A 27,042-nucleotide genomic window follows, 5' to 3' on the forward strand; every position below is an offset into this window, starting at 1 on the left:
CCTTAAAGGTGACGTTCAATACGAGAAGAACGAATAGAAATGTGAGCAAATGAAAGTCGGAGTTGGTAGACATAGCGTTCGTGATTATTTTGGGATCGGACTGGAGATTTTCTTACCTCGGACTCATTTATCTCATAGCTTGGCCTCATATCTTAGATAGGGCTGGTGGTTTCTTGATTAAGGCACTATTTTTACCTCAGATGGGACGCGTGATTTGTCTAGGACTTAGCCTTGTTATGGAAGGGGGAATTTCGTGATTCCCTCGTTAAGACGCGTGACTTTTCAGCAAGGAACGTGATGCTTTGGCTATGAGCCATGATTTCCTGGTTAGGAGCCGCAAATGTCTTGGATAGGACCTGTGTTTTATTAGAGAGGGGACCTGTGATTTGCTTGTTATAAATCAGTGTCATTAGCCTAGGAATCGTGATTTCTTGGCTAGGGTATATAATTTCATAATTTTTTTTTCATAATTTCATATTTTTCTTTTCATAGGATGATTCACCTTTATCTTAAAATGATTATTTCTGAACCAGTAATTCAATAGTCACATAAGCACTCATTTTTTTTTTTCCAGTAGCGAGAAATTATCATTGCTTTCTTCTGATAGTAAAGATTCAATCTTTTCACACACAGTGAAAACATCAGGAATTAGTAACCCCATTTTTTTTACGAAGTTGCGACGAATTCTATTGATAAAATCGAAGATGGATTATAATGGTATAACTTATCTCCCGTCTTCTTTAATCTTACATCCATTCATTTCTCCTCGACTATGTTTCATCCTTTGATTATCATTTCTCATCTTTCTTCTTCTTCTCTTCTTCTTCTTCCTCCTCCTCCTCCTCCTCCTCCTCCTCCTCCTCCTCCTCCTCCTCCTCCTCCTTCTCTTCTTCTTCTTCTTCTTCTTCTTCTTCTTCTTCTTCTTCTTCTTCTTCTTCACTTTCACTTTGTTGTTTGCACACAAGGTGATCAAGTCAAGGCTACTGAGATGCGAAGAGCGGGCGTGAAGGCGTCCATATCAGACGGAGCCTCAGAGCAGCCAAGACTAAATGCCGTCATTCAGATAATCAGTATTGGCGAAACCCAATTTTCTGGGAGAAAATTGGGATAGGCTCAGACGGCCTCTTACGCTGCGCCTGTAGCACAATTTGCGGAGTAGATATGACAGCGATAAGGTTCTCCTTCCTTCCTGCCCGGCGGGTGAAAATGCGCGTTTGTTCAGATTGGTTCCGTCTGCTCTCTCTCTCTCTCTCTCTCTCTCTCTCTCTCTCTCTCTCTCTCTCTCTCTCTCTCTCTCTCTCTCTCTCTCCCTCTCTCTCTCTCTCACACACACAAACATGACTTCCCATTCTCTAGTTCAACATAATTTTCACCGCCAAATAGCGGGCAAATTTCAGCCGCACTAAAGGAAATGAGATGAGGGAGGATCCTACAGTCAATCATGAGGGAGTGAAGTGAATGCTGTCAAGTGGGGTGAGGGGTTCGGTCTCTCCACCCCACCAACTAACCAACCTACCCCCACACACCTCAAATGACGTTCCAGCCATGGCCATTACCGAACCCCAGCATTGTTCCAGCCAGGAGTGAAGAGGGCCTGGCAGAAAACAGGCCAGATTCCCTCCCTCCTCCGGGGCATAACACCACCGGGAGGGGAAATAGACTAAAGAGATCTCAAAATGGGACAAAAGTAATTGAAGGAGTTCAGATCTCACACCTGGTCTGGATGAAGTGTCAAGGAAGGGGATCGAAATCCAGGTATTAAGTCAGTCTCAGCTAAAAATAACCGCGGCGAAATCACACTACTAATTTGTGGTTACTTTTGATTAGTTTTAAAAGGAAATGGTAGTAGATTCTGAAGTCTTCGCTTCGTGGGGCTATAATTGAAGATATAGATTAAAGGTCGAAAGATAAGTTTTCATTGGGGAGATATTCTAGAAGGTAGATGTTTGAAGAAATATCACAAACTAGTAAAGGTGAAGGTAAAATGTGAGGGAGTTTAATATTAGAGAGTTTATGACTTTTTTAATTTCTGAATTAGATGATATAGAGAAAATGTACCAAAACTTGATAGCATCTGTCATACGATATGAAATGAGAGGGCTGGAACGCCTGGACATATATGCCCTTCTGAATTCCATTTTCCAGTCTTAGATACGCTGGAAATGACTTTCGATCATCCTGACTGAGAACATAAGAACCATTATCTTCATAGTCAAAGCTCATTTAATTTTCTTTTTTATTTTTTTAGAAAGCCTTGTGTCTTATCACCCGGTATCAAGTCATACATTATTGATAAAGTATACATTCATTTTCCTCTGTGAGACGATAAGAAAAAGAAAAAACTACCAGAAAGTTACAGTCTATGTCCAGTGAGACGGAAAGATAACTTGCTTTAATTAACGTTCAGTTTGGATGATATTAATAAAGGTAATTCTTACTCAAGTATTAGACGAGGGTTTTGAGGAAAAAAAAAAGACTCTGTAGTCGAGTTTTTTTTATGTGTAATGAACAGATAAAAACTCTCTCTCTCTCTCTCTCTCTCTCTCTCTCTCTCTCTCTCTCTCTCTCTCTCTCTCTCTCTCTCTCTGGACTGAAGCATTTTGATTCTTTTATAATAATACTTCCAACTGCAGGAAAGAAATAGGGATTCAAGGGGGGTAAAAAATATAGGAATTGATATAGAAATATAGGAATTGATATATCTCATAGCTTCCTTCTTGCTGCCGTTGCTCCTGATGGGTTGAAACCACACGCAGAATCCACATTGGAGGCGGACATTACAGACCAACAAAAGCCAGCCTCCCCACCTGGGAATCGGATCACCTCGGGAGTACTGAGGACTTAAGATATTCCAGTCTCCATCATCGAATATGGTATTCCGGCGAATACTTTTCCAACTTCCAGGGTCTAAATCGCTGGATGTGAAATGAATGTGGCTCAGGGAACACATTGGTTTAAAGACCTCATTTCCCTCTTCTCTCTTTTTTCCCTTTTTAATTGAATTGATATCAGATCTGCGAAGAATGTCATGCATAAGGCTATATAGGCAGTGAAGGGGGAACTTAAGCTTTATTATGTGTATTGGTGTTTATATATATGTTTCTGCCTAGTCGATTAGGGTATAGCAGCTGCCTGTGGTGTATACGGCTTTCTACTGCTGGTGTATATAGATTTATATTTTCCATTTGGACTTTGTGGGTATACATATTCACTGTTCTTTTTTGTTGTTGTGTGATGTTCTCTTTGTTCTCGTCCTGCTGTTGTGGTGTTCTTTCAGATATATTAATAAACTCCTTTCTAACATATATATTTCTCTCTCTCTCTCTCTCTCTCTCTCTCTCTCTCTCTCTCTCTCTCTCTCTCTCTCTCTCTCTCCCTCTGACGTCAGAGTTCAAGGGTTTCTAATAAATGGTAATGAAAACGAACCACTGGCAGTATTAATGACTTCATTTCCCCTGCCAATTAACTAACATGGCTATAATTGATAAGCAAAAAGACAATATGTATTATACCTTGCCAATTCAATTAATGTAACTGATAATATCAATGCGATTGCTGTTTGTGATTTCCGTTTGTGTTTTACGGGGAGAGAGTTTTATCCTCGTGTTGTCTTGTCCTCTTAACTTCCTTTTATATGTGTATTGCGTTTTACCCTTATGTACACACACACACACACACACACACACACACACACACACACACACACACACACACACACACACACACGCCTAGCTTATGCCAGCTACTCATTCTATCGACCAGCTCATATGGGAGGATGAACAGCTGGATGAATTGTGGACTGGCTGCCGCGACCAGGATTCGAACCTATGTGGATTTGATCCGAGGCGCCCCGTGCATGCTTGACAGTTAGTAATGCTGACAACTACACCACGGAGGGTCGAGTGTGTGTGTGTGTGTGTGTGTGTGTGTGTGTGTGTGTGTGTTGTGTGTGTGTGTGTCTGTGTGGATTATTAATTGTGTGATTTAGTTGCTCGAAGGAGGGATGAGGGAGGGATGAGGGAGGGATGAGGGAGGGATGAGGGAGGACATTTTGTGGAAGGAGATGATTCCTGTCTATAGGCTCCAGCAGAAGGAACACACAGTGATTATAGGGTGTGATTATCGTTGTGTAATGTGACAGTACTGTGTACACTCAGTGTGCTCACAGTGAGATGAATGTGACATGGAGAGAGAGAGAGAGAGAGAGAGAGAGAGAGAGAGAGAGAGAGAGAGAGAGAGAGAGAGAGAGAAATACATTATGACAACTCTAACTTTATCTACCTGCATTCAAAAGAAATAAGCGCACGCGCGCCAACACTTCTCCAACTCGAAAACATAAACCTAAAAGAATGATACTGTATATTTTCATCTTCTATTTTCTTTTCTCCTGTGAGAATATCCTAAAGGTACGAACCCAACGATGAGCATGTAAATAAGTCTGTGTCTCTTGGGAGTTGTTAGTCACGAACTCAATCTCAATCCCATCTTGAAAGGGAGCTGGTGGCTGAGAAGTCGAAGTGTGATGAGAAAAAATACAAATAGAGATAAAAAAAAAAAGCAAAAAATGAAAATAGAGAAGAGAAAAGAAATATGTCTTGCGACGGGGACAATGCTTTGTATGGCACCGTAAGAACTTCGAACCAAAAAGTCTACTTAAAGAGCCATTATATTTTTAATCACTATCCTCTTATTTTCGTAACTCCCTCATCATCCCTACAACCTTTCTTTTCTCTTCTCCACGACCGCATCTTCACTGCACTTCCTTTCCTACCCCGAGTAAACAGAAGAGACCGATAAGGAATGGAAATTCCATTTGACGAGTGACAAATTCACCAAAACCCCGGAACTCGACCTTATATATATATATATACATATGACAGACAAGTCTTCGTGAACTGTTTTCATAGCGCCACCTCACACCCACTTATCTCAGCCTCTTTTCTCGCCGTTCGAGGGCGACTTTCAGTCTTTTTGAGACGTCTTATCAACGCCTCAGCAATATTCCCTACCATATGTCTCCTCAAGAGACGAGGGAGGAAGAGGGAGACCCTTGACTACACATATTCATCCTGTCAAGTACATCTGTCAGCTTTGACGTGTAGCAGGTTCATCTTGACGCCTGGTGGAGGACTAGACAAAAAAAAAAAAAAGAAAAAGAGAGGAAACAGATCTGATTGTAGGAAGATAAATGTGCGGGAGTCGACAGAGGAACATAAAGAGGTTAAGAGAAGAAGGAAAGTGACAAGAGACTGAATCGTTCGTTCATCCCTGAGATGCGTCGGGGTTTCAATATTCGAAGATGCTTCACCGAACTGCAAGATCGTGAGACACAATATGACAACCGGATTGAAGGAGGAATATATCTCTTTTTTTTTTTTCCACCGTGTTAGAGGCACTGCGTATCTTCGCTTTAAAGAGTTTATTCTTCTTTCGTTGATGCTTCTTGATGGCCTGGTAGATGAACAGGAGAACGAATGAATTAGGAAAGAGAAATATAAGAAGATAGCAGAAAGATGGAGTAGAGTAGGCCAGAGATAGAAAGATGGAATAGAGTAAGTACGAGACAGATATAGATATATGTATAGAGAGAGGGGGAGTACCTACCTACGAGTAACCTGCGACGAAATTTAGCAAAAAAATAGAAAGGCAGAGATAGCACATATTGCTCACCACACGTCAAGCTTGGTGAATGATCATGTTTCCGCCGCCACACTGAATATAATTACCAGTCTAGGGTTCATCTGGAACTGTTTTCATCCACATAACCAATTTTCTTTTAAGTATTTTCTTTTTTCTTCATTATATCATCCGGTAGTGCAGTGAAGATTCCTTGCATTCGAAGTATATTTGTATGATATCTCTTTGATATATTCCAAGGTATTAAAGCAGACTTGATCATTGTTCCTTGTTGAGATACTTTTAGATCCAGGACAATATTCTTGATGTCCTCAATTTGCTGTCAAGGATTAACCATTATCATGCATCGTTCTCTTCTGTCGTAGCTGTTAACTTCCATTTCTTTCAGTCTCTTGTGAGGTTTTGCTGTGTTCCATTCCTTTGGTCTTATTGTAAAATGCTTGGAAATCCTCAAAAGAACAAATATTGTTCATTTGTTTGACGCTGCGATATTCAGTTTTTGGTTTTACGTGTACACAGTGAACATCTGCGTAACTAGCTCTCTGTATCTCGTTGTGAAAGTTCTTATTATCGTTCCTCTCATTATTTGGCTTCATAGGACAATCTTATCAACATACCTCCTTAACTCGTTTCTTTCGACGTTTTCTTCATATTTTGTCTTTTACAGCCTGGCTTTGTAAGAAGTCACTGAAGTAAATATCCCAAAGCCTTATTTGTTTAATTCTTTTCATCATTCATTAAATTCTGTCATGGTTTCTTCCAACCAGTTTCAAAATCTTATTCAGGTCTCTTTGCAATTTTTCCTTTCTCTTCGTGTCATCATATCATTCCATTCATTCACAGTGCAGCTGACTAATACTCTTCTTAAATTCTTAGTGTCTGACATCAGTATTGAAGTTAGAACCATCCCCTTGTAGTACTCCCGAGAGAATGTCCTTCTTTTCAAACATGGGTTCATTTGCAACAATACAGAATTACCTGTTAAATGTATAAATGAATTCATGATCTGGTTCTCTTGTTTCTCTTTTATGTATTTTGAATTTCTACTCTCGCTTTGATAGAGCCCTGTAGTTTGCTTTGTTTAGTGATTTTGCATAATATAGAGAGATAAGTGTCCATTCTCTTTCCTTGCGAGAGAGAGAGAGAGAGAGAGAGAGAGAGAGAGAGAGAGAGAGAGAGAGAGAGAGAGAGAGAGAGAGGCAGAAGGTGTAAACTTCATGAAGGAAAGAAGTGGAGTCGAGTGGATGCTAAAAAGAGGAGACGAATAAACAAGGTGAGAAGAAAATAGGAGGAGGAGAACATGGCAGGAAGATAGAGTTAGAAAATCTGACTTTATTATGTTCGTCCAAGAATTCAGTTGAACAAAGGCAACTGACAGAGGACTTACATTGCTAGTTATATGTAGCCGCAGTTGAGGTCTTCTCAGGAACCGACCACCATCCATATCCTCCTGATCCACAATCTATTACCATACATTTCCCAACCCCCAACCACCTTCCTGTACCACCAACACTGTCACCACACCCACCACAACTGGCAAAAACCCCCACTAGGCAACATAACCACCAAAGCCAACACCACCATCAACCTCAGCCATTACCACCATCAACCTCAGCCATTACCACCATCAACCTCAGCCATTACCACCATCAACCTCAGACATTACCACCACCATCCTCTCCACCACCAGCACAAGCCCACCATCCCATATCCTCCACCAATACAAGCCCACCATCCTCATCCACCACCAACACAAGCCCACCATCCTCATCCTCCACTAATACAAGCCCAACATCCTCCACCACATCCCCTAACCTCACTGTCAACATTTAACCCTCCAGCCAAACATGCTTTGATGTGGTTTGAGCCAATAAGCAGCGTTGTGGTGAAGCCTCGTCAGGGTTTACAAGAAAGGTTTCCCTGCGTCATTCTAACTTTGCTCAATTCCTTACCCCAAAGAGCTACATAACTGACCAATTGTTCTCCCGTACCTTCCCTTTTTTCCCCAGACTCAATGAAGTCTTATTTGTGAATTTATTACGTGTAAAAGCTCCGATTAGATTTGATTTGTACGCTTTTAATGCCGTGACTGATACCACATATTTTTTTTCCCCAGTAATACCACCATTTTTCTTCTCTGGGACTCAGACGTGGTGCCTTTGTTCATAAATGGGAACGTTGACTCGGATCTCTATATCCTGGGGTTCAAAGAGCATGCACGCTCTCGCCTGTAAATCCCCAGCTGCTCACAATTGGCACACGAGATCACAAGTGTTTTGACGGGTGTAATCATTACGCCTTCCAGTTCCCTGAAGAGGCAGTTCAAACTGAGTGAGGAAATTGCTCTCTCTCTCTCTCTCTCTCTCTCTCTCTCTCTCTCTCTCTCTCTCTCTCTCTCTCTCTTTGTCTGTCACTTTATTTGTCTGTGTCTCCGTCTATCCAATTGTCCATCCATCCATCTATCTATCTACCCATTTTGATTTTGATGTATCTAGCCATCTGCCTTTTTCTCCTTCTGCATCTCATTTACTCTTCCCCCTTGTCTTTCTTTCCCCTGAACACATACACACACACACACACACACACACACACACACGATCAGGAACCCCGAACACGTCCACAATTTCGCTTCAAAGTCCTTGTCAGACCCCGCCATGAGTGTTGGATTTCTTTTTTTTCTTTCTAAATGTCTTCAATCTGACTCATCATTCATCTTGCGTACAAATAGCTCCTTTACGCAAGAGGAAATCCATTTGTCCCACATTTTTCTTTTTTCCTGTTTTCTCCCAGGACTAACAGCTCTATTGATCTCTTCACATTGAGATCAGTGGACTTCCTTAGATAGATAGAGGTTTTTGGATCAAGGAAGGGAATAGGGAAACTCATGAACGGGGGGGAGGAATAGAGAGAGAGAGAGAGAGAGAGAGAGAGAGAGAGAGAGAGAGAGAGAGAGAGAGAGAGGTGAGGGAAGGAGGGAGAGAATGGATTAGAGATGGATGAGTGGGCAGTCAACAACAGCTTTTCAATTATGATTCCTTTTTTATCTCTTCACAGGAGGGTCTGGAGGCTCTTCATTATCCTTGTACAAGTTTTAATTTTCGAGAGGGGTCAGGAGGCCCCCCCCCCCTCCATCATCCTCATCTCAAAGTCTTTTCTTTTTCTTTTTTCTTTTTTATTTTTCCAGGAGGGTCTCCAGATCCTCTATCGTTTACATCCAAGAGGTTTGTTTTTCACTGGAGAGTCTCGATGTTCTCCATCGTCCTCATCCAAGTCTTTTATTTTTTTTTGTCCAGGAGGGTCTACAGATCCTCTATCGTCTACATCCAAGAGGTTTATTTTTCCCAGGAGGGTCTCGACGTCCTACATCGTCCTCATCAAATCGTATTTTAGAGGAAGGATCTCGATGTCCTCCATAGTCCTGAGCTCCTCCGTCGATCTCAACCAAGAATCAGATCTCATCCATCTTCGCCAGCCAGTACACTTGTGGTCCTTTCATTTTGTTTATGAGGTAGCAAGAGTGACTCTAAAGAACCATTTAAAGTCGATGTTTCGGACGCCACAAGCCATTAAGCTTTCCGTCAGGCTGCATTAAGCTTTATGTCAGGATAAGCTCATCTTAAGCGCCGTCTTGGCCTTTGCGCCTGGAGGAATAAAGATTAGGATGGGGGATAAGATCTTAGGGAGAACCTTTTCGCCGGAGTGCAAACTTAAGTCACTCACTGTCTACCACATACGGTGCCTTCACGCTCACACCAACATCAGAGTTACGACTCCTTGCTTGGTATACACTTCCCTCTCTCTCTCTCTCTCTCTCTCTCTCTCTCTCTCTCTCTCTCTCTCTCTCTCTCTCTCTCTCTCTCTCTCTCTCTCACCTCTCCCGTCAAGAGACTCTCCACACTGCTATTATGACTCTTAGAAAATAACTGCAGTGGTGATTTTCCAGCCCCACACACACCTCTCCCACACACACACGCACACACACACACACCTATTACCATTATCTCTTCCTTACAGCTGTTTACAGAAGTGCTGTCTCTCTCTCTCTCTCTCTCTCTCTCTCTCTCTCTCTCTCTCTCTCTCTCTCTCACAAACGGTTCCCAGAGGGGAAAAAGATACAAATTTCAGCTTCCTGTAAATACGAAATTCAACCTATGTTCTTTTTCTTTTTTGTATGTCTGTTTCAGCTCTGAGTTTTCTTCGTAGATTATCCTGCTGTATTAAACAAGGCTTCTCGATCCCATTTACTCTTTTCGTGTGAAACTTTCATATAAGTATACCGTCCAAATACGACATGATGGTTCCTGTTAGCTGCATTCCCGCTGGCTTTTATGCCGGAGGGAGAGGTTGTGTGTGTGTGGAGAGGCGCTGTCAATTTTACGATCCCCTGACCGTCTCTAACAAGTTTCAGGAACTCGGGACAATTTCACTGTCCTTCTGCAGATACTTCGACGTGGACCATCAAGTCTCTTGGTCTCTGTCCTTCTTATGTACTCCCGTGCAACCTCTCCCATTATCATTGATCTCCTTATCCTTAATATATATATATATATATATATATATATATATATATATATATATATATATATATATATATATATATATATATATATATATATATCTAGAGAGAGAAAGTGATATATGATTTGATTTGATTTTCTAGACGCACTTTTTTTTTCTTTTTCTTTTGCATATAACGTTGCGTGAAAAATGTAATTTTTTTTTTTTTTTGTAAGATAGAATGTCACTGGAAACTATGAAGATTTTCTGTCAAATATATATGCAAATAGATTGTGATTCTCATTTTCAAACTATCTATAGGAGTGATTTTTGTATATATATATATATATATATATATATATATATATATATATATATATATATATATATATATATATATATATATATCCGTACGTATGAGTGCGAGATGTCGTTAATAAACCAACATAACTAAATTCACCCCTGAAAAAGGAATACATTCATAACCACATTTTTTTTATATGAAATTAATGAAAAAAAAAATAGATCATGATAAGCCATCAATAATCTCCCAACTTAATATCAAGGATGGAAATAACCAGTGACATGTTGGTTTCCTGGGACCATTGTTTCCCTGAGTCTTTTTGGCGACGAGATCCAGTCAACCCGGAAGAGTATTAGCCCTTATAAGCCGACCCAATCCTTTGCCCTGGGTTTTGTCATCGTGCATATACGCCTCTTCCCGAGGGTGTACAGACTCTGCTCGGCAAAGTCACATAAGTTCTCTAAACCACGAGTGAGAACTGGGGTCCCCCCTCTCTCTCTCTCTCTCTCTCTCTCTCTCTCTCTCTCTCTCTCTCTCTCTCTCTCTCTCTCTCTCTCTCTCTTCTTTTTCTCTCTCTCTTTCTGTCTGTCTCTCTGTCTCTGTCTGTCTGTCTGTCTGTCTGTCTGTCTGTCTGTCTCTCTCTCTCTCTCTCTCTCTCTCTCTCTCTCTCTCTCTCTCTCTCTCTCTCTCTCTCTCTCTCTCTCTCATCAGTTTGAAAGCCACAACATACCCCTCTCCCAGTACTCTACGTGAAGCGTATGAACTCGGCTTTTAATCCCCCTGGAAGTGAGGTTCTTTCAAATTTGTCGCTAAACCCCTCCAACGTGAAGTCTGGGGGTAACTCCTCTTTCAGTTGTACAGCATTGGTGAAATAAAAGAAGGAAAAAGAATATCTCTTTTTCGCCATATTTCAGATATTATTATTACCGTGAGTTGATCTCGCACACATATTATATTGCTCAGACACGGCGCAGTGAGAATTCAAACTCATCCCTCCTGAATTCATAAAATAAAACCACTCAATGTTTTTTTTTTTTCCAATCTGTTCTTTAACTCGAATATATATTTTCAACAAATTATGCAAATTGTTTTGGCTGATTTTTTTTTTTTTTTTAGGAGTCCTTTTCCCGGGGATATTGTTACCTAAATGGTGTTGTAGGAGCCTCTCTCTCTCTCTCTCTCTCTCTCTCTCTCTCTCTCTCTCTCTCCCCCCCCCCCCCCCCCCCCCCTTGGACACGCAAGTCCTTCTTGAATACGAAGTGTACATCCTTTACAAAAATATATCATCTGAAAACTGAAGTCCGGATGCAATTGTAGCGGCAGACTTCGAGCAGGCCTGAGTTGCCTGCTGCAGTGGCCAAAATATTCAGGCTCAAAGAATGTAGCAGGATCTGTGTCCTCTTGAATATTTCACAGATGTCTGGAAGTGTGTGAATGAACATTTCTACGAGGCTTAGCTAAGTGACTAGGAATAGCTATGAAGACATACTTGAGCGGTGATCAAGTATGATATATATATACACAGGAGGAGATGAAGAATGTAGATTGTGTACCAATCGCATATAATAATGTGATCCTTGAAGATAACATGGCAACGTTCTCATGTTAACTTGGGAGTGAGAAGAATTCCAGAATTCCACGATCCAGGAATACCTGGAAAGATGTCTTGTAACACGTACGACCATCCCGTGGGTGCTTGTGTCCTGCTGCATCACGTGAATAAATCCAGAGAGCTGCGCGAGTAATCGTCCTTGTGAACTACCCGACCCTTTTGCGCTGCGTTATAATCTTGCTTGAGCGTGTGTGTGTGTGTGTGTGTGTGTGTGTGTGTGTGCGAAGGTGAAATCGCAATTCAGTAGAAGTACAGATAATTCTATTGAACGTGTCATTTTTTTTTTTTTCATATACACGTAGCACTGCATGTTTCACGGAGACAATTGGCCTCATCAGGTGCAAACAATTCATAACATTTTTTGTTCAATTCAAACACCACCACACAAATTCCATCTCTCAGTCGAAAATGGCAGAGTAGAGACGTAATTTGTGTGGTGGTGTTTGGATTTGAAAAAGTCTTTATAAATTGTTTGCACCTGATGAGGTGGATTGTCTCCTTGAAACATGTTGTGCCGCATGTATAGAAAAATTTACATGTTCAATAAAAATGTCAGAACTCCTACTGAATTAAGATTTCACCTTCATAACTATATATATATATATATATATATATATATATATATATATATATATATATATATATATATATATATATATGTGTGTGTGTGTGTGTGTGTGTGTGTGAATATATCATATATTACTCGTAGCTAAACCCAGTGCTTCATGGTCTTCAGTCCCCCCCAAAAAAATATTCACAAACTCGTTTTATCTTTTGTCAGTCTAGGAAAACCTGCACCGGAAAAATTCACCCTCTCACAGATCCTCTTAATAGGCATTCAAGAGGAAACATATACAACTCACATTCATAGGGTTCAGTACGTTATAAAAGCCATCAGCATGCGCTTACTTGGGCTACTTTAGTACAGTTGTATCTGTTTATAGACAAAAGAACGTCAAGGATGTACGCTTTTCAGATTTATGTAGGATCTGCGCCTCCTGTGAAGTGCAGAGAAGCGATTGCTACCGTGCTCGTTGTATTATCAATAAGGCCACAAAGTTGTGTAAGAGATGACCTCTATAAGTCGGTGTCAAAAGTAAAATGCATCTGTATAAATCACTGTCATGGGTAGAATACATCTGTATAAATCAGTAATCAAAGGTGAAATACAGCTGTATTATTCAACGTCAGAGGTAAGATATAGGCCAGGCTTAATGAGGTCTTACCTCCATTTTTGGGAAAGATGATAAAAGATAAAAAAAAGATAAGAGTAAAAATCTTATGCTTTATGGATTGAAGAAGAATGGATTACAGTTTTCTGTGGCTATATTTGTAAACGAATGAATATGAAGGAAGGCGACTCAAGATTTTTGTAATGAGTAATATAAAGAAGAGACAGAGATGCATGAAAATCTTTGGCTGTAGGAGTGCATTTTGGCATGTAAATAAACATTTTTTTTTTTGGGGGGGGGGTGTAGCAGATTTCGAGACTACAGTGGAGTACCGGGAAGGGGAAAAAAATATAGATACTGAATATTTAGAGAGAATCATGCCACTCGTAGAAACTGGAGGGCGGGTTCGACCGTGCTAATGATGTGTGTGTGTGTGTGTGTGAGAGAGAGAGAGAGAGAGAGAGAGAGAGAGAGAGAGAGAGAGAGAGAGAGAGAGAGAGAGAGAGATAAAACCAGATTTTCACGCTTGGGTAAAAGTACCCACACGAAATGAAAAAGCAATGTTGTAAACTTGGCTGGGGCTGTGTGGATCAGGGCAAAACCCCCCCCCCCCCCCCCCCCAATAGCAAAAGATCGGATGGTTCACAAGACCAAATCCTCCACCAGTTCTCTGGTTGTAGCAGCATAAAGCCCAGGTAACATAACGTCCAGGAAACAAACATGGTTGTTATTGGGTAAGTTTTTTCCTCCCCCCCAGTCATCATTTTACCCAGGGAATGATGCATCCTCTATGATTTCACATGGAAAGTTTGCGATGTTGTCTTGAATATATATATATATATATATATATATATATATATATATATATATATATATATATATATATATATATATATATATATGTATATATTGTGTGTGTGTGTGTGTGTGAAAATGTAACAAACACACCATATATTCAAGTAATTTTACTTACTCTTAAGGTACTGCATCGTAACATTTCCCTGCAATATTGCACCGTAAACAACACCTCGGTTCAAATTTAACTGCACAAAAAAAAAAAAAAGGGAGTGACACTCATAGTTCCTTCCTGGAAGGTTGTTCCCCCCCCCAGTATTATGCGACTGAATCCAGAAAACTGGAAGAGCATTTGGCCTTATAAACCATTCGATCCTTTGCATTTGCTCGTAATCCTGCTTAACTGCCCCATGCGAGCCTATAAACTGTTCTGTAACCGCGTTATTATTCTCCCCGCGCATGAAAATGGGGTCTCATTCTCGTACATTAGAACTTCGATTGTGGAAATGAAATTCTACATTCCTCCATCTTCACCAAGTGCTCTGTTTTACCTCAACCTGTGACTCTTTAGCTTCGAATCCCTGCTTCATCCACTGGTACATTATCTAGCTTCGAATTCGACCTCATCTTAAAAGACACATGGCTGTCCATTTGTCTGTAGACTTCTACGCAAAACTTGCAATCTGTTTCGAATACGTACTTCGTCAATGTGTGACTCTCTTCTTTCCTAATTCAGTGCTTTGGTTTCGAATCTCTGATACATCTAATATGGTACAAGTCTTATTCATTTGTCAGCAGACGCCTTCAGCTCAAAACCTGGAATTTGCTTGTGTCTCAGTGTTTACCGCAGCCATACGTAGAGACAGACATCTGCTTGATCCTCAGTACTCCATTGTGCATAACTAGCGACTCGCCGTCATTCACAAGAAGACTCGTTTCAATCTTGAACCATAAGCGACTGGAATCCATCCTCCGTCAATACGTGAAGTGATACATCACACTCTCTCTCTTCGAATCGTCTTGACCCAAGTTGTGACTACGACCGCTATTCTTCTTCTTCGACTGTCTTGTACCTGTGACACTGATTTACACAAAGCCTTTTCTTATACAAGTTGTTTCAGCTTTCTCCCGGGATTTCGTTGTCGAGAAGATATATCACCCAAGATTGGAATCTCCTTTCTCTCTCTCTCCCTTCTTTTCACAGGATGTAAAATGTACTCCCTTTACGATATGTTATCTGAAAAGACTCAATTGTATACTACCCAACTTCTTGCAAACTTGAGGCGACAACTTCTACAATATATTCAATGCCATGAATGTAAGATCCGTATTCTCGTGAATACTGAAATAGTGTAGATTTTCTTAGTGTTCTTGAGCCGGACAGAGAAGAAAGAGTGGATACGGTTCTACGACGGTGACTGTAGACAATGGTGGACCGTCGTGAAGTAGTTAGCTGTAGGGAGTATATGTATTTAGCATAGAGAGAATGGTAATTTATTTACCTTTACCCACAATATTTTAATTTCTGTATCAAAGGCCGAGCTGGAGTGTAAAGTTTTTACCGCAGGAAGACTCCTAGTGACGAAGAACGTGTCTTATGGTTTACGTGTTGTCAGGTGCCAAGTGTGAGATGAAAAGATTGTATGTTTGTGGACTGAATGCCAGCAGCCCACACCTTGAGCCGAGATAGAGACAGACAGACAGACGAACAGACAGACAGACACTGACAGACAGACACAGACAGACAGACAGACTGACAGACAGACACAGACAGACAGACAGACTGACAGACAGACACAGACAGAGAGACAGACAGACAGACAGACAGACACTGACAGACAGACACAGACAGACAGACAGACTGACAGACAGACACAGACAGACAGACAGACTGACAGACAGACACAGACAGACAGACAGACAGACTGACAGACAGACACAGACAAAGAGACAGACAGACAGACAGACAGATACTGATAGACAGACAGAGAGACTGACAGACAGACAGACAAACAGGTATACAGACTATTAGTAAGTGAACTTATTATTTACATCTATCAGCTAAGGAACTATACTGTCCCAAGTGAGGACCAGGGATTCATTTATTCCGCTTCAGAGCACAGATCACATTATAATATACCGGTGAAATCGAGTCTTTCCAAATGTGAAATAAGTAATACTGTTGTGCATGTCATACCTCACTGGAGATGTTATATTCAGTGCTGCTAAAGTAGTCTACTTTTGTGAGTGATATCGAGAAATCTCTTGACAATGTATGTGTGGCAAATGTGTGAGAAATAGAGTGGAAAAATGCTCAGAGATGGAAGGACAAAGAATTAGAATATAATCATGAATCGAATCAGATGATATAATCATGAATTCCATCAAATAATTAGGTACGTACCACGGTAAATAGAAAGCATTTTTCATCAGTTTGCCCAGTAAATGTAAGATTTTCTTATTTTCTTTCATTTTTATTGATGAAAAATATCTGGAGGAACTCTCCTTAGTTAATCAGTATGGCATAATTTATACCTGATAAGTAAGTTATTCTCCTATCTTACGTAAGACGTCTGTCTAATGTTATGACATATAGTGTATCATCATTCTTCACTCTATATCAGTGTACTCTTAGACTGAAAACAGAGACGTATGAAACAGAATGAGTTTGAGGCCCTTATGTTTGGTTGGTATAGAGACAGTAAAGTCGAAGACTCTATATGATTCCTTTATACGTTAAGAAACAGAGCAGACGTTTCAGTTGGGGGCACATGCGCACTCCACCCATATACGACTAATGGTGTCGCTTTGCAACGCAGTCTTAAGTGTAGCTTCTAACAGAGCCTCATCAACCTCACTCCCTTTGATACGTGCTAAACCCCCATCTCACCCATAGCCCAGAGTAGACCTCTAATTCCATCTCACTCGTGTACAAAGGAATGATATACTGTTGTTGTGTGTATGCGCGCGTGTCTGTGTGTGTGGCCAGCAGACCAACTCATTGTATACCGCAGTGACCATCCATCATGTAAGGTTTCCCCTCCATATATATATATATATATATATATATATATATATATATATATATATATATATATATATATATATATATATATATATATATATATTCCTGTGAGTTCACGGAGAAAAATTACATGTTTACCAAATGGCGTCCTAGCTTCGTCTCTTCGATGTATATCAACTGACTGTTATATTTCTCCCTTGTGTCTCCCCGATGATGTGATTATTACACGAAAGTGCACTTGGGAACTTCTCGTGTTTCATTTTCCCCGTGGACTCATAGGAATATCTTGATCACGCACAAAATTGTGATCCTTTCCAATATATATATATATATATATATATATATATATATATATATATATATATATATATATATATATATATATATATATCGAGACACGAGTCATGTGTACTCAGAGCCATTATCTTTGTCACTGCTGATGAGGCACCGTAAGTTAACTCCCTCGCCACCCGCCAGGGAAACGCCATTCTCAGAGACGAGATGTTAATTGTACCTAAATCACCTCAGCCGACGTGTGAGCCCTCACATTACTGGCGACACGTCATTAGATTCCTCGTCAGAGAAGATTACCTCGTTGCCAAGTAAAAAAAAGGGGGGGGGGAGAGGGGTAATGATGGGGTGGGGGGTGGGGGGAAGAAGAAGATGGGGTGGTGGAGGTGGTGTTAAGAAAATATAAAAGGATATTAATTTGAATCTTTATTCGTCTTAGTGAATTGAAAGAAAGACGTGGTGTGCAGGGCTTTCACTCAGTCCTTGTGGTCAAAGGGAAGGCATTCCAGTAGAGCTGCAACCTCGAGAGAAAAAGAATTCGAGTTAATGATAATAACTAGAGGCTTTCTCCACGAGTTAGACCCACGTAAGTGGAGGGGGACACAACTATATAACCACAATACGTCTGAATGAAATGTTTCTGTGCGTCGATCATACTAATATCACTAGGTACATAGGAAAGTGATGATGCATCAGATATAGACTGTGTGCTATGTGTCAAATGTGCGTGTTCCATATAACGAGTTCCATATAACAAGCTGTTCCATATAAAATCTCTACAATCCACATCGCCATTAAAGGGGAAAAAAAGAAATGTATCAACCTCCAGCATACACAGGTTTGGAATGGCTTGACTGAAAATCGAGAAATTCAACAGTGACAGAAATAGAGAGTGGTCAAGGGTGTATGTAACCATCGCTCCAGCTGTACAAGCAATATCCTGAATGTTTACATGTTTGGCCCCGTTGTTGTGTGGATACGATATGTAAATATTGCCAAAGTTTTTCGTTCAAGAGGTGGTGGTTTGGGCGTTTCAGACTTCTATAGATAGTTGGACGGAGAAATAACCCACCAGTACTTAATTCGAATGAAAGAAAGTGGAAAGAAAGAAAGAGATTTGGAGGGAAAAAGAGAAAGAGAGATAGAGGACTTTTATATTTCAGCCTCGCTCAATTCTGTTCGTGTCCCCCATTTGGTGGAAAGGCAAACAAAAACCTCAGCTTTGTGTTACTGTTGCATTGGGATCAAGTTTTTGCAAACATTAGAATTTTATGTTTGCTTAAATGTGAAGAGTCTGGACGCAGGAGAAGTGTCAGCATGTGTGTATGGCTATTTATAGGTATATATATATATATATATATATATATCTTTCCCGCATTAGCGAGGCAGCGCCTGAAACGGACGAAGAAAGAGCCCACATTCGCTCACATCCAGACTCTCTAGCTGTCATGTGTAATGCACCGAAACCACACAGCTCCCTGTCAACAACAACCAGGCCCCACAAGGGCTCTCCACGGTTTCCCTTCCTCCAGCCGCTTCACGTGCTACATATGTACATGTAAAAACAACGAATTCTACATATACATTTGAGGAATAAGCTTGACAAAGTAGTCGTTTATTTTCGTTATCCTACTGCGAGGGAAACATCTCCTAAACGTATTTGTCACCGCGGAAAAATATTCCTGACCCACGCTTCCCTGACTCCCTGAGCTCCCTCAGCCTTTCGAGACGGTTCACATGGTTCAAACAGCCTTTCGAGACGGTTCAGATGGTTCACCGATTTTTTCGGGACGATTCATATGATTCACCGAGCCTTACAAGACGGTTCAGATGGTCCACCGAGCTTCTCAAGTCGATTTAGATGGTTCGACGAAGCTTGGATGAAAAAAGGAAGAAAACGTCCAAAGTGGTTCGGTCGTTTGGCTCGACTAAGAATACTTAATCCCGATCCATCCGAAGGCTAGAGGTGCAGGCAGGAGTTGAAGCTCCACTGAGGATATCGAAAGGTTCGGGAGGGGTTAAGTCTCGATCTTGAGGCCGAGGTAAAGTAGGGGGAAGGCGAAAACTCGCTCAAGAAGTTCTTTACCACGACACTCCGATGAACTGCTCGATTTCATTTGACCGCGGACCCACTGTAGCATGCTGACGGGAGGGAACGGATTTCGCGGCCCAGTTCGAGCAGCGACGTGTCGTGCGGATCGAGGGAGAAAGAGAGAAAGAAGAGCTATGTCATTCTTTCTGTGGGTCATGGACAGGATGATTCATCGTCCCTAAATGTGGTCTGCTGGTTCCGTTCTCCTCGAGTTTTCACAGACGAAGACGCAGTTCGTGTGTGTGTGTATATATATATATATATATATATATATATATATATATATATATATATATATATATATATATATGAGAGAGAGAGAGAGAGAGAGAGAGAGAGAGAGAGAGAGAGAGAGAGAGAGAGAGAGAGAGAGAGAGAGAGAGAACACCATTTGACGTATAAAAAACAGATATCAGGCACACCCATCACCTGCCTAAACCCATGTACTCATCTACGGGGTAACATATGAACGTCAGTCCAACGTGTTTTCATCTGCCGGAGCCGTTCCAGCTGGGCTGTGGTGAAGCCACACAGGATCAGGAGGGTTTACATGAAGGCTTCCAGCAGGGATGCCGCGTGTCATATTTCTGCTACAGAGGACTGTGGTGGGAGATTTACTCTCATTCGTTTTACACACACACACACACACACACACACACACATATATATATATATATATATATATATATATATATATATATATACACACACACACATTCATTTCTTACTATTCTAATCACATTACCCCTGGAGCCATTTCTTGGAAGCCTCCTGGAGTTATTCCAGGACCCACTTTCCAGTAATTCCTGCAGCTCTAACGCTGCGCTACTCCCAGGAACAGGGAAATGATGGATTCTTGCGAAGTGAGAAATTCTTCGATGAGATTGTGCTCCCTCTCGTCAACAGAAAATGAAACTCCTGCATAGCTCAGGACGTCGGCTATATCCACCGGGCGGGACTAGAGTCATAAAGTCACCAACATCTGCCTTTTCCTCAAGTTGCCATCTGAACCGAATCATCAGCAAGCAACAGCTGACTCATGCCCTAGTCTCCCAACTTCCCACTCCTCAACAAATGGCAAATCCGTCCCTTTCTCCAAGACCCTGGCATTTGCCTCCCACACCACCTCATCCATGCACAGGATAAACACACACTACCCCATCCATGCACAGGTTAAACACACACACTACCCCATCCATGCACAGGTTAAACAGCCATGGTGACATCACATGCTCTTGGCACAGACCCACCTTCACCTAAAACCACTCACTCTCATCCCTTCCTAGTCGCATGTACCTTATTCTCGTGCTTCACTGCTTTTTATAGTTTTCCTCCTACTCCATACATTCATAGCACCTTCTACAAGGAGGATCTCGATATATATATATATACCCTATTATAGACCAAATGCCATATATATAAATCCCTCTCGCCATCTATTCTTCACACAGATTTCCCAAAGCAAGTACCTGATCCACACATCCCCGTCCACATGGCTCCTTCCCACTCTAATTCTCTGTGCATGCTAACACCCTCTCAATCACCATACATCTTGCTGTTGATACTCAAGCTGACATATACTTCTATAATTCAGACTTTCACGTTTTATATAAGGATTCCAAAGTCCACGGGCATTTCACCTTGAGCCTGAATGATAATGATTGTCCCAAAGGAATGAATGATATACTATAATATAAGGATAGTCTGTGGACATCATAATCTGCGAATCATATCGTTTGGGTCGTTTCCCTGTGGATTTCAACCATACAGAAGATTTGGATTTACATAACCGGGTAACCGTTTGGGCATTAACGTGTCTCTCCAGCTCAGCTGTTGCCATGGTGATATGAGACTTAGTCTTGGAAACTCAATCTGTGTCGAATCCATGCGCCACCTGACAGCTGATACTGGAATAATAGGGTCTGTTACTTTGGCTGAACTTGGAGACTGAAATGTGGCTCGGGTTAATGTTTCATCCGGGCTTTAATACTTTTTTTTTCCTTCTGATTCATTATAATCACTCTTCTTCTGCATCCTCTTCCAGCGCTCTGGTCAATCTTTCAAAAAAAAAAAAAAAAGAAAGATACGAGCTCAGCTTCGTTTTCAGTAATAATAGGTTTTAGCCTAAACTGTTGCAGGTTTCATTCACAGCTATTTGCTCTGGCATGAAAACTGAATATTTTCTCCTCTTTTTTTTCGCATTGCTTTTTTACTCTGTTCTGGACAGTGAGTGCTTTCCAAGCTCAGTGCAAACTTTAATTACGTTGTAGCCCTGACTTGAATTCTACCTTCTTTTTATTTTGCAGCACCTTTGCTCGAGCCTTTGAGGAGGTTTTAATTCCTCATTTTTCAAAATAAAGTCTGGAATCCATGCCCTGTTTTTTTTTTTTTCTCCCCACACGAACATGCTTCTTCAACCAGGAGCCTAAATAATTTCTCTTTCACAATACGTTTTCCGAAGTTCTAAACCTCAGACGTGGCTTTTTCAGCACGCTGGAATTGGCGGTTTTTCACTGTATTTTCCAGCCTGGATTGTGGGATCTGTCACCCCTTGAATACCTTATAGAAGTTTGGAAAAGAGAAGATTTTTTACAGCCTGACCTCGAACTGCGTAGAGCCAAGATAGTAGAATACTTTATGACGTATACTAATGTATTGATTCAAGATTACCACAGGACACCCTTTCTGAAAAGGTCCTGGTGTTACCCAGTGAACCCCTTTTTTAGGAGCTACCTTGCAGCCCAAGGCTGCGCTACAGTTTGTAGCGGGTTCAGGTTGACTCCTTTTAAGCGAGATTGTACTTTATTTCGTCCGATGACGATGTAACAGCCTCATTCAACAGTATATGGTAGTGGACGTCAATAACATACATGGGTGTAGTTAGTATCTACTAATGTGTGATTTTAGTATACAACTAATATCGTGCCAACCTATTAGGGTTTGAATCATGATATCCGGTCATTTCAATGTTAAATATACAACGTAAATACGCCTCGATACGGATAATGACTGGAATGCCAGAGCAGCTGTTCCCTCACAGTAATATGAAACTCCGTTCTGGAAACTGAAACAGTGTTTGAACCCGTATGCAAACGGATACTTGGAACTGGAATGATATTGCCTAATGGAGGTTCGGAATTTCGGTACTGGCAAGTGACTCGGGTTAATTATTCCACCAGGCTTCAAGCTGGAATATGTTCCTCTTTTGCTTCATTGATTTGAGTAAGAGAAGACTCTTTCTTTTCCAGCGTATAAATCAACCTTCAAAATCGAAATCCTCTCCCTTGATTGTGGTAAAGTTTATTCCGGTAAAAGTTGGATTCGATTTTATTTTGCAGTAATTTACTTTAGCCCGGAAAATATGAGTGTTATCTTCTGCTGTTTGACGTTATTCTGGAAACCAGTGTTTTTCCAAAGTTCAGTGCTAGAGTCAACGGTACGAAATTTATATTTCATAATCGTATTACAGCCGTGACTGGAATTATACACCCTTTGTTTTGCAACACCCTGTACCTGTCTTTGATCTTGGTTCCCCATTCTTTCCTCCACGATAGAACATGGGGGCTGGTGTCTACCTTTCACATAAATATTTTACAGTTCAGGCGAGAGCCTAGATATATATATACAGTATATATATATATATATATATATATATATATATATATATATATATATATATATATATATATATATATATATATATATATATATATATTCCTCCATAACATCTTTCTTGAACGTGGAAGCTGAAGAGCATAGCCCCTCAACACGGCGGAATCGAAATTCTTACACGAGATATCTCGGGACCTGGAATGTGGTGGGGTGGGATGTGTTTCTTCCTGAATATTTTACAGATATCTGCAGGATCCTGTACCTCCCCGTGAGGAGCAGTCTGCCCACCTAGGGCGAAGTTTTAGGTAGGCCATGCAGCAGCGAGGTCGACAGTGAGAGAGAGAGAGAGAGAGAGAGAGAGAGAGAGAGAGAGAGAGAGAGAGAGAGAGAGAGAGAGAGGTAAAGCAGGAAGACCAAGGTGTCTCATTCTCCGCTTCCTTCGCCAGACACATGTGTGCCTTAATAATGATCCTTCTGTCGAATGTTGTTGTTCTTGTGTTGCATGCTGTGTGGCGTCTGTCGCCCTTGTGTTGCGCTGTGGGGATCGTTCGAACAAGTGCAAAACAACCGGACAAACATGACGTCGAAATGCCGATCAGCTGTGTCCGTACCCAGCTGATCCCCTCTGATGTAAACAAAGGAATCACTGTGGTGAAGCGCGGAAATATAACCACTGAGTATTGCCTGACCACTGAAGTCAGTGGATCTACCACTAGCGTTACATTAAAGGCAAGGGGGGTATGTTACTTTCGTTACCACTGAGGGCAGTGGAGGTGAGATTCCCCTCTACCACTTAGAGTAAGTGGGTGTGGGATTGTCTTATCATTAAGGGTCGTCTGGCCATTGATAATAGTGGATGTGCCATTATCTCCCCTCTCAGGGTAATGGGTAACATATTGTCCACTAACGAGGGAAGTTGGTGTGACATTAGCTTTCTGAAGAAGGGAATGGGCGTGACATTGTCTTCCTTCCTGAAGAGGGGAATGGGCTTGACACTGTCTTCCCAAAGACATGGGTATAACACTGTCTTCCAAACGAGGGAATGGGTGTGGAATGTTCTTCCAAGAGAAGGGAGAAAAAGGGGTGTGGTATTGTCTTCCCAGAGAGATGAATGGGTCGAAAACGATCACTTTAAAGAAGGAACTGGGGACAACACAGGCCTTCTGAACGAAGGGGAAAGGTGGGGTGGACGGGCACGAAATTTTCTTCTCAAAGAAGACAATGATTGCCACACTTTCTTCTACGGGAGGTGGATTGGTGTGACATTTTCTTCCCAAGGAAAGGGAAGGGACGTCATATTGTCTTCCCCAAGTAAACTTGCCTGATATTGTCTTTACGACGAGACTTCGTCGAGTCTTAAGTTTAGCCTTTGTCTTGAACCCTGAGGACTGTTGAAGATGAATCGTCTGTATCATTTAAAGTAATGACGCATTTGAACTAATGATATCAAATCTTCAATTTCATGACAATGAGTCTGAAAGCATTTTGACGTCGATATCCCGAACAGCACACTACTTTGAACTACAGGTAAGAGAATCTAGTCAATAAAGACCCACTGTAGATGTAATGTATCTCCTCAGGGAACATCTGCAGCTGCCTTTTTTTTCTCGACAGCTTTCGAGATATTGTATGCCAAATTCACACTCTCCATCACTTTTTTCACTTATATATCGTCTCCGTGAATCCCGCGGATAGAATTCCCCAATAAGATTAAGAGAAGATGATTTGACGAAGGAAAAAAGGAGTAACAAGCGAGAAATTCAAAGCCAGATAAGGGTACACCAAAGATGACACTATTAGTATGATGAGTTTGTCCTATAAACTATGCATCAAGAATAATGACATCACGTTCCCTTCAGTTAATTGCCGATCAAATTACTTTTCCGATAATGAATGGGTTCGTCTTTTCCAAACGCTGGGCAGTACCTTTCTAATTAGCACACTGTCTATGCAGATTAGATCAGATGTTTATGACAAGCATTTGTAGACGTGGTCCCTCACCTGCACAGTGCTCGTAAATCAAATTTTCTTCTGATTAAAACCATTAACCAGGAGATAATGGGCACTACAGAGTAGTTATGTTTAACAAAATGTCTACTATTAATATGAAGATTTTATCACCATTAAGAGGCAATATTTCGGGGCACGCCATATCTGGTTTGTTAAGAAGAAAAAAAAAACTGTTTAGCATAATTGCTTTACATAAGGTTAATTTGGTATGAGAGACAGAGAAGGAGATATAGAGATCTCCAGAGTAAGACGCAGAGAGAGAGAGAGAGAGAGAGAGAGAGAGAGAGAGAGAGAGAGAGAGAGAGAGAGAGAGAGAGAGAGAGAGAGAGAGAGAAATGGAAAGGAAAAGAAAGATTTACAGGGTAAGAGAAAAAGAGAGTGGGAGGGACAAAAGAAAGAAAGATTTACATTGTAAGAGAGAGAGAGAGAGAGAGAGAGAGAGAGAGAGAGAGAGAGAGAGAGAGAGAGAGAGAGAGAGAGAAGTGGAAAGGAAAAGAAAGATTACAGGGTAAGAGAATAAGAGAGTTAGAGGGACAAAAGAAAGAAAGATTTACATGGGTAAGAGAGAGAGAGAGAGAGAGAGAGAGAGAGAGAGAGAGAGAGAGAGAGAGAGAGAGAGAGAGAGAAGTGGAAAGAAAAAGAAAGATTACAGGGTAAGAGAAAAAGAGAGTGAGAGGGACAAAAGAAAGAAAGAAAGATTTACATGGGTAAGAGAGAGAGAGAGAGAGAGAGAGAGAGAGAGAGAGAGAGAGAGAGAGAGAGAGAGAGAGAGAGAGAGAGAGACATGGTACTCACCCATCCAGGTGCTGTTGGTGATGATTTGTAGAATTTTGGCCGGGTCCATCACGCGCCTCGTGAGTCTGAATGACTGACTTCCTGAATCCAGAAACGTTTTCTTCTGATTGTCACAGACGCCAAAATCTGCCTCAGACTCTGGAAACGTTCCCGCGCATAAACGTTCTTCTTGGCTCTATCTTGTGGACTTCCTATTGGAGATAAAGATCCGTATATACATGTACAGAAATATACAATTAGAAATACGATAGTTTTTTTTTGCCCACGCTCTATTGTCCTTATTGTAAAAAAAAATTCACAGGGATTGGTGTCTTCGTCTGTGTGATTACTTATTTTCACTGTGATAGGGACCCCCTCTCTCTCCGCCTAAGGCTAAATTTAGGTTAAGGGGCTTAAGTCTTTCCACAGGGAATGGGGGATCTGTACCCTGGCTGTATATGTTCCCTACAGAACAAGTGTTTGATGAACTGAATTCCGTTGCGATTTGGAAAGTCTCGCTTCCACGCACTTTGGTTTTGTGATGGAGTAACGCAAAGCTGTTGTTTTATAAGTTTATCACATTTGACACCACATTACAGCGGCCTGTATCTGTAATTCGTCAGCATTAGATGACACAGCTGTGTCGATTTTTCTTGTTCCATTGATACTATTTCAATGTGGCGGTGATTCGTTCTACACTGTCCATCGCAGAACAGTGTTAATCTCTAACACGACAAGTGTTGGGTTTTCGAAAAATGTATATTTTGCTTGACTCATTTTCACTGTCTGTGCAAATTTCATCCGAGAGATTTCACTGTCACTGCTGATTTTGGCTGATGTTTTTCACTGTTTATGCCAACCTTGTTTCACTGTCATAACTCTTGAGGAGATATAGTTCACTGTCATTGTTCATGTTAGCTGTTTCACTGTTGATATTAATCTTAGCTGAAATGTTTCACTGTTCATACAAATATATCGACACTTCACAATTGACCAACGTTGAACTCCTCTGACTTTTCAAACCTTAGTCAAAAAAAAAGAAAAAAACGGAAATTGAGTTAATTGAATTCAGTCATATAATCACTTGGCTTGTGTGTTTCATCAACAAATGCCATAAGTCAAAGGTTCTTTTGTTGCAACACTACAAAATTCCTGTGTCTGTATCAGCACATAATTCTCTGTTTCGTATGTGACAACACTACTAAATTCTTACGTCTCAAT

At 41.0% G+C, this 27,042-nt stretch overlaps 1 protein-coding gene across 1 annotated transcript in view; it reads right to left on the reverse strand.

Moving 5' to 3' along the window:
* The window catches only part of LOC139758253 (putative neural-cadherin 2), a 125,082-nt gene extending 98,254 nt beyond the window's left edge, over positions 1–26,828 (reverse strand). Inside the window, exon 1 of the mRNA XM_071679463.1 lies at positions 25,843–26,828. Coding sequence (XP_071535564.1) covers positions 25,843–25,891 — 49 coding nt within the window. The 5' untranslated portion in view covers positions 25,892–26,828. The remainder of the gene's footprint in view (positions 1–25,842) is intronic.
* Between the last annotated feature and the right edge of the window lie 214 nt (positions 26,829–27,042).

This window comes from Panulirus ornatus, chromosome 30 (genome assembly GCF_036320965.1).
Source record: "Panulirus ornatus isolate Po-2019 chromosome 30, ASM3632096v1, whole genome shotgun sequence".
NCBI lineage: Eukaryota > Metazoa > Arthropoda > Malacostraca > Decapoda > Palinuridae > Panulirus > Panulirus ornatus.